Raw genomic sequence first — 8574 nt, 5'->3', positions numbered from 1 at the left:
GGGGGCGCGAGCCCCTCCAGTCGGGGTGTTTCTGTGCAACGAGAAAGGAACCGCCCGAATGGTCGGGAAACTTTCCCGCTGCCGTTTCCCCGGGGACCGCAGGGTCCCCTGTCTCCCTCCGAGCGGGCTCGGGCGTCAAGGTCGGAGGTGATCGGGGCGTCCGCTCCGTGTCCTGGGGAGGGGGCAGCCTCCCGTCCCGAGCCCCGGGGAGGGGGCAGCGGGCGGGCGTCCCCTGGAAGCAGAGACACCTGCGGCCTCCGGGCGGGCGGTCCCCGGNCCGACGCCGAGCTGAGCGCGCAGCTGAACCGACGGCTGGACATCAACGAGGGCACGGCGCGGCCCCGCCGCTGCAAGGTCTTCAACCCCTACACCGAGTTCCCGGAGTTCAGCCGCCGCCTCATCAGGGACCTGGAGAGCATGTTCAAAAAGTGAGCGCCGCGCGCCGCCCTGCGCTTTGCGCCTCCGAGGACCTTGCGCTGGGGACCCGAGAGGCGGGTGCGGGGTAGGGAGGAGGTGGTGGTGAGCGGGTTTCCCGGCCCTGCTTGGTGGGACAAGGCGGGACAGTTTAGGAGTTCCGGGGGTGCCCTTAGCGTCTAACCCGCGCCCCCAGGCCCTGCGCGCCCCGAATCCGTGCCGGCGCGTCTGGGGGGCCCGGCCGGGCCGGGCAGCCCAGGGCCGTGGCCGCAGCTCTGCCCGACCGAGCTCAGAGGTTCCCCGGGGCAGCCGAGCCGGAGTCCCACGCTCCCGGGTCCCGGCCGCGGCCCCCGCCTCTGCGCCGCGGCTGCAAGGTTTGCCCGCAGCGCAACTTCTAGGAAACAGAGTCGCGCAGCGCCTCACCTGCCAGCTTTAACTTTATCTCCCAAGGGAGAAACTAGCCCCGTTGTCCTTTTATCTGTTAAAACAAAAGAAGAAAGTTATCCTTGGCTGCCGCTCGGGGGCTCAAGTACCCACAGAGGCTGAGAACTGAGAGTTTGTGAAACTCGTTGCAAAAGATCAGGACGTTCCTGGAGCGCGCGTATCTTGGGAGCCTCCTGGGGGCGTCGCCTTATCTGTTTGGGGCAGAAGGCGCCCGTCGGAACCGGACGTGGCAGGTGGCAGCCGATCGGACTGGGGCTTGCTCCTGTCCTGCTGTGAACGCCCCGCGCGGCCGGGGAGCTGCTGGCGCGCCCCAACACCGGGCCATAGAGAGCCCCCTCTGGTTGTCTTTGTATTATTGGAGTTCCCTGGACCTCAGTTTCCTCATCTGTAGAGAGAGGGCAGCGATCGTCTCAGCCTTTTAAGGCCAGATTTTGCACACCATAAGCTCCTAACCAAGCTATTAATATTATTTCCAGAATTGGGCCGAGACCGGAAAAATGCTTGGGGGAGCGAAGGCCTCCGGCCAGGTCATACTTAGGGCGTTTTTAAAAGCGCTTGGAATGTGTTTGTCCTCCGCATGAAGGTTCTATTTAAAGGCTCTGTGGCCGGCACTGTGTGGCCAGAGCCTTGCCCCCTTCCTGAGGCTGGGCTGTTGTCCAGCCTCCGCCTCTGCGTGGAGGTCAGTGGAGACTGGAGCCTCCCTGCCTCCTGTACTTCCCTGACACCCCGATTTCCCGCCCCGGCTTGCAGGCACTGTTCTCTGGTGTTCACACGTGCTGGGTGTAGTTTGGGGGAATTAAGGAAGGCTGAGTTGGGGGGGAGGGGAAGCATTTGGAGTGGTGATGGAAAGACAATGGGTAATTGGTTTGTCAGAGCCCCTTTGATTTATTTCGGGGTATGCTCTGGCTCTGTCACTGCCATGTCCCAGCAGTTTCTAGTAGTCCAGCTGGATTGGGGGAGGGCCCATCTTGGGGACCTCCTTCTTCAGTTTGCTTTGAGGTAACTTGGGTTTCTTTTATTTATTCTTTTTTTTTTTCTCTACAGAACAATCTTTGCAAGGTTAAGTTTGTTGGCTACCTACGTGTTATAAAGGGAGTCCACACAGGGTCTTGGGGGAACAAGCAAGTTGGCATGCGTGAGGAAGCAGGCTCTGGAACAGGGTCAAGCTCAAGGGAAGGCAGCCTGTGGTCCAGGGTCCCAAGAGAGCTGGCCGTCTAGCCTTTGCACGGTGTCACACGGTGGTTCTCCAGAGCTGCGGTGTCGGTCAGAATTCTAGGTTGGGTTTTCTGTCACTTTCACCCAAAAGTGGCATACAAAAAAAAAAAAGAGAGATTAATTGGCTCAGCATCGGTGTCAGGTATGGCTGGACCCAGGCGCTCAGATGATACTATCAGTGCTTAGTTTCTCTCTTTCTTAAGCCAGCTTCCTCTCTGTGTTGTCCCCCTTCTCAGTGGCTTATCCCTGTGGTGGCAGTCTGACCACAGCAGCGCCAGTCCAGCGGGACAGAGTAACCACAGCAAAGGCCTTATTGTCTCTTTCTCTCTTTAGCTTTACTATTGTTTCTTACTGGCTCTGAACCAATTGCCGTGGCCAGGGGACTAGGTTGCTCTGATTGGCCAGGCCTGAGCCACGTGCCCCACCCCTGCAGGGAGGAGTACAGACTTGGCCGTGGGGAAGAATGGCTTTCACAGGCAAATCTGGGGGCTCTTGCAGAGGAAGGAGGGTCAAATGCTGGCGGCTTATGAATGATCTTCCTGGGTCATCCTGGACCTGGATCATGGGCACGCTTAGGGCTGCTGCTTTGTGTACCTTCAGCCACGAGTGCCATGGCTGGACTGCCTGGCTCCTGTCATCAGGGAGTGGGACCCGAGGCCCGAGCTGCTGCAGAGACGCCTTCCTGGGAATCATCCCCATATGTCCCAGAAGGCGAGAGAGGCAGAGCTGCCCTCCGGTTCGAGTGAGCTGAGCAGTACCTGGAGACCCCAGCACAGTGGGGGGGATCGGTGTCACCTCTGGATTCCCATAGGTGTAGAGCTGATAGGGCCTAGGACCTGTGACCCTGAACAAGTTACACGATCCCTCTAAGCTTTGGTTTTCTTGCTGGTTCCCCTGAGGGCCAGGCAGCTGCTGTGGCCACCCGGGCAGGGCCCCCTGGGAAATGCTGCCTTGCTTTCCCCACTGTGTTTGGAAAGGCCCCCCTAAACTGGATGTTGGGACTCAGTTATGCATCATGAGTGTGGGGAGGGTGGGGACACAGCCCCCTTATTCCAGGGTCAATTGCTGTGACTGTGACCATGGACAAGTTGCTTAACCACTTCTGGCCTTTCATCTATAGGATGGAGGCGAATTGTTCCTTTCAAGGGGGTTTGTGAGAACCCGGCGAGCCCACTTTGGCTCCAGCCCTGTGTCCGCACGCCCTGCCCCACTTGCGGGCTCCCTGCCCCCACAGAAACAGGGATGGCAGGACCCCAATGCCGGGCTCCCACAAACTCAGCACCCTTCCTTTGAGCTCGGCAGTTTACCCTCAGAGTGCGTCTGCCCAATTTCCCTGGCTGTCCCCCACCCCACTGGGGTCAGCGGCTCCCAGGCTGGGAGATGTGTTACCTGGACACTTCTGACTCGGCTCAGCAGGCAGCAGTGACCTTAGGTGATGGACAAACCCCTCCTCCCGTGAAGGGGCCCTGCTGTGCCTTAGGGGCCTTCCTGCCCTCCTGCTGCCTCAAGGTCCCTCTGGATGGTCACCTGGCCCTGGGACCCGCCTGAGCCCATCCGCCCAAGGGGCCGCCTCCACCCAGGAAGGCTGCTGTGGGGCTGGCCATTCGGGGATTTGCCACCTGCCCGGGCCTGGCCCTGCTGCTGGCTGTCTGCCGCCTGCGGAGGAGCTCCTTGATCCCAGCCTTGCCCACAGCACAGCCCTTGATTCCCCGGGTTTCTCTTTCCTGTTTTCTTCTTCCTGTTGTCCTTCACAACTTAAAAAAAACAAAAACAACGAATTTTAAAGTACATGCGGATAGGTCCTCTTCAAAACCTGATTGCTCACTCCATCATTGACCCCTATCATCAGCTGCCTTGGCCACTCACCGAGGGCCTCCCGGGCTCCTATGCTGCCTGGAAGAGCCCTGCACCTGCTGGGCTGACCCCTCCCTGACCCTCTTCCCTGCCCTGCGACAGAGTCACCTGCCACAGCACGGGTCCAGCCAGCACTGATTGATTAATACCGTACTTCTGTCCCCACTTGAAGTGTGACCTCTTCCTCCCTTTTTCTTTTTCCCTTTGCTTTTCTACGCATAAATTAGAGCGTAAGCATGTTAAAAATGCCTAAGCACATGTCACGCACCAACTTCTTTCCCATCGCCTGCTTTCCCGACCTGACCCACCGCAGAAGCAGGGTTGAGGCTGTGAAGAGCATGAATGTGGAGCCAGGCTTCCTGGGTTCAGACCCTGACTCTTCCTCTTGCTACCTGGAAGGTTACTTTGGGCAGGTTACTGAAAAGTGTCGTACCTCGGTTTCCCTTTCTGTCAAACGAGGATAGAACAGTCCCTGCCTTGTGGGGTTGTCATGGGGATTAAATAAGCTAACGTGCGTGAAGCAATTAGCTCAGCGCAGGGCCCACGGTGAGGACCAGGGAGATTTGCAGCCCTCATTTGCAGATGCTCACACAGCTGTAATTTTGGTGGATGCACATGTTTTGCGTCATCCTTTTTTGTTCAGTAATTTAAAAGCTCTTTGCAGTGTCTGATTTACCCTTTTTAAAGTTGATTTCTTCCGCAGTTTGAGCTGCAGGGTGGCGCCCTGGCCGCCTGGTGAGTAACTGGTCCCCCTGGGACTGTGCCCTGCCTTCCTGCCCTTCCAGGCTGTCGATGGGGGTCACTCGCTCCACTGCTGGATGAGTGGATGAGTGTCCTCCGGCTGCTGTGACAAAATGCCACAAAGGCAGTGGCTCTAAACAGCATGAAGATATTCTCTTACCCTTCTGGGGGTGGGAACTGGAACCCAAGGTACTGGCAGGGCTTTGCAAGGCCACGGAAGCTTTAGGGAAGAATCCTTGCACGCCTCTTGTAGGTAGCTTCTCGCGCTCACCGGCAGTGCTTGGCGTAACCTTGGCTATAGACCCGTCGCTCCCATCTCTGCCTTGTTCTATCAAGTGTTCCTTAAAAACAAATTTTTTTAAGTTTATTTATTTATTTAGAGAGCGTGGGGGAGGGGCTGAGAGTGAGGGAGAGAAAGAAAGAATCCCAAGCAGGCTCTGCATTATCAGTGCAGAGCCCGATGCAGGGCTCGAACCCATGAACCATGAATTCATGATGTGAACGGAAGTTGGATGCTTGACCGACTGAGCTACCCGGGCGCCTCAAGTGTACCTTTTTTTTTGGTCTGTTTTAATTTTTTTAATGCCTATTATTTTTTTATTAAACTTTTTTTTTTAACATTTCTTTATTTTTGACAGACAGAGACAGAGCATGACAGAGCACAAGTTGGGGAGGGGCAGAAAGAGAGAGGGAGACACAGAATCCGAAGCAGGCTCCAGGCTCTGAGCTGTCAGCACAGGGACCGCCGCAGGACTCGAACCCATGAACCGTGAGATCACGTCCTGAGCAGAAGTCTTACACTCAACCGACTGAGCCGCCCAGGTGTTCTTGATGGTGTTCTCCCTGTATGTGTGTTTTTATATGGCCTCCTTGTAAGGACACTAGTCATTGGATTTAGGGCCCACCCTAATCTAGTATGACTCTATCTTAGTTTAATTTATTGTATCTGCGATGATCCTATTTCCAAACAAGATCACATTCTGAGGTTCTGGGTGGCTGTGAATTTGGTGGGGGGACCCTATTCAACCCATTACTGCAAGTGACCAGAGTTACCTAGTCCCTGAGCAACATGACTGCCTCCTCCTTGCCACCTGAGAGATTGGGGAGCTGGAGCAGGGAGGCCTAGAGGCCTTCAGATTTGGGAATGTCAGAGCCTTGGCCAAAGCCCGCATGTTCCTGCCCTCAGCAGAAGGGAGCTCAGTCTTCCCAAAGCCCAATCCTAATGGAAATGGAACTGCCATCTAACTACAAAACACAAAACCAACAGACCCCCCCCCCTGCCCCCCTCTCCTCACCTCTACCCAGTCCAGAAGTGCACTCACTTTCAGCAAAAATTTCAATTCAGAGTTTCCAGATCCAGATTCTGATGTCGCCCTAATTCGCTCAGAGCCTGACTTGACGGGCACAAAGTACGCCTGTTCTTTTTGTTCGGGGCTGGAGAGATTCATGCAGATATCGCAGAACGTGCTTTGATCTTTTAAATTTGATTTTCCTATCTGGAAGTGTTTTGCTTCAGGATTTCTTACATTGTCAAGGTTGGGAAAAAGAGCTGGACCCCCCCCCCCAGCCTGTGAGCATGTTGGGGTTTTGGGGTGGGGGGGCACTCGTCTTTGCATCCCTGGGGCCCAACGCAAGTGAGCCTGGCTGCCAAATGCTGTGTTGTCTGAGGCAGAGAATTTTCGACTGAGTATGGGAAGCCAGAGGCATCACCAGCCTGGCCAGAGAAAGTTCCCTCTTCATTTCCAAGTGTGTTACTGGATAGCCCGAGCCAAGAGAACAGTGGCCTGATTTTAAACGAAGAGTGAGACGGCCTAGAAGAAACTGACTCTGGGTATGTGTCCAGGGCTGGGTGTGTGTAACAGGAGCTGGTGGAGGTCAAGGCTAGACGGGAAATTTTAATTACCCAGGGCTTGATATTCAGGGGCCTTTTTCAAAGGGAGGTACTGAGGGCAGCCACTTAAGGGTGGGACCCAAATGCAGCATCTCAGAGGTGCCTGGGTGGCTCAGTCAGTTAAGCATCTGACTTTGGCTCAGGGCATGATCTCATGGTTCGTGGGTTCAAGCCCCGTGTCAGGCTCTGTGCTGACAGCTTAGAGCCTGGAGCCTGCTTTGGATTCTGTGTCTCCTTCTCTCTGCCCCTCCCCTGCTTGCTCTCTCTCTCGAAAATAAATGAACATTAAAATTTTTTTTTAAAAACAAAACAAAAACAAATCCAGTATCTCCAACTGTGGCTGCCATCTTTTTGTAGCTATACCTGATGCTTGTGGTTCAATCCCCCAAAGGAAGGGTGGAAAGAGGAACATCTGGCTTTGGGAAAGTTGTCTTTTTATTGAGAATCCGAAATGGTGATGTCATGACTGCCCTTCCAACGCCCACGTCACCACTAAGCACGGAAAAGGCGACGATGTTGTGGAACTGCTTGTTCTTATGTCCCCCACCCTCATCCCATTTATTTTTCTCCTCCTTAGTCTCCTCCCTGGAGGGAGGGAGGAAGGGGTGTGGACAGAGAGGGCAGGCATTTGCAGTAGAGGTGAGGAGAGACAGGGTTTCCTGGTGGCGGGGAGAGGGGAGGCAGTGCACCCACTGTCAGGTGCGTCTATTGAGTGAATTGACGTTGGTTTTTGTTTGTTTGTTTTTGTTTTCTTAATGTTTTTTATTTATTTCTGAGAGAGAGAGAGGCAGCGTGAGCAGGGGAGGGCCAGAGAGAGAGGGAGACACAGAATCTGAAACAGTCTCCAGGCTCTGAGCTGGCTGTCAGCACAGAGCCCGACGCGGGGCTCGAACCCACAAACCGTGAGATCATGACCTGGGCTGAAGTCGGAGGCTTAACCAACTGAGCCACCCAGACGCCCCTGAGTGTATTGACTTTGAAGATGAGGAAGGTACCTTAGAGAAAGGCGAGAGCTTCTGACTCCTGGATTTAGATTTGGAATTCCCTCACCCGCACTGGATTTTGCACATTTGACCTTGCTGACCGCGGGTGGGGCAGGAGAGCCCTGGGCTAGTCTGAATTCCGGGGGGGCGTTCAGCCGGAACCCAGGCTGGCTTCTGTTTCGGGGCCCTGGTCTCTGGCAGAAGGACACCTTGACCTGAAACTATTTCTTAGACCTGTTCAGGCACCAGTTGTTTCCATTTGCCAGTGGAACCCAGTGACCTGCGTGCTGACTCCGCAGAGGGGAGTTGGGAGGCGGCCCATGGTTCCTGGAATCACATCTTTGCTGGGAGTTTCTTTCTCCTTCCTTGCTCCCCACCTCTCTCTCTGGGAAGTGTCCTCCACCCTTCTTATAGAGCCTTCACATTTTATGAGAATTTGAATAAGAGGAATGTGAAATTGAGTGAGTTACTGAAATCTCACATTATGCAAAAGAAAAAAAGTCCCTTTCCCCTTCTCCCGTGTAAAGTTAGTTAATAAGTGCCCGGCTTCAAGGCTGTGAGGTCTAAGGGACTCTATTTGCTGGGTCCTACCCGTAGTCCAACTAGCAAATAGAAGCAGAAATAGCTCCTTCCCAGGGCACCCCGGGGGCTCAATCGGGTAAGCCTCTGACTCAGTTTCCCTCTTTGTGAATATCTGTACCGTGTGTGCCTTCGCGTGTCCACGTGTGCTGACACGTGTGCTCAAGTTCACGCTCACCCTCACATTCAGCACCTGTTCTCCCCCGTGTCATATAGTCCGGCCTCTACAGTCTCTTTCAGCTCCTGTGTCCCTTGAGTGTTGGTGATCGAAGGGTGTTTCTGGTCCTAAGTCCTCGATGCTCCTTGGAAGGCCCAAGTACAAGGGCACTTGAGTTGTTGGAGCAAGGACTGCACTGTCCTGCGGAATGAAACGTGTTCATGCTCAGTGCTCTGCCAGGAGACTTGTTGGTTTCAAGGCTGCGTGACTTTTTGTGACCCCTCCCCCAGCGTTCC

At 54.8% G+C, this 8574-nt stretch overlaps 1 protein-coding gene across 1 annotated transcript in view; it reads left to right on the top strand.

The window, feature by feature from the left end:
• The first annotated feature begins 332 nt into the window (after nt 1-332).
• EFHD1 (EF-hand domain family member D1) overlaps nt 333-8574 on the top strand; it is a 40923-nt gene continuing 32681 nt past the window's right edge. Inside the window, exon 1 of the mRNA XM_077757872.1 lies at nt 333-428. Coding sequence (XP_077613998.1) covers nt 418-428 — 11 coding nt within the window. The 5' untranslated portion in view covers nt 333-417. The remainder of the gene's footprint in view (nt 429-8574) is intronic.

Source organism: Crocuta crocuta, unplaced genomic scaffold (genome assembly GCF_008692635.1).
Source record: "Crocuta crocuta isolate KB4526 unplaced genomic scaffold, BGI_CrCroc_1.0 scaffold290, whole genome shotgun sequence".
In the NCBI taxonomy this organism is placed as follows: domain Eukaryota; kingdom Metazoa; phylum Chordata; class Mammalia; order Carnivora; family Hyaenidae; genus Crocuta; species Crocuta crocuta.
The sequence above is the reverse complement of the archived record's forward strand: the minus strand, read 5'-3'. Positions and strand labels throughout refer to the sequence as shown.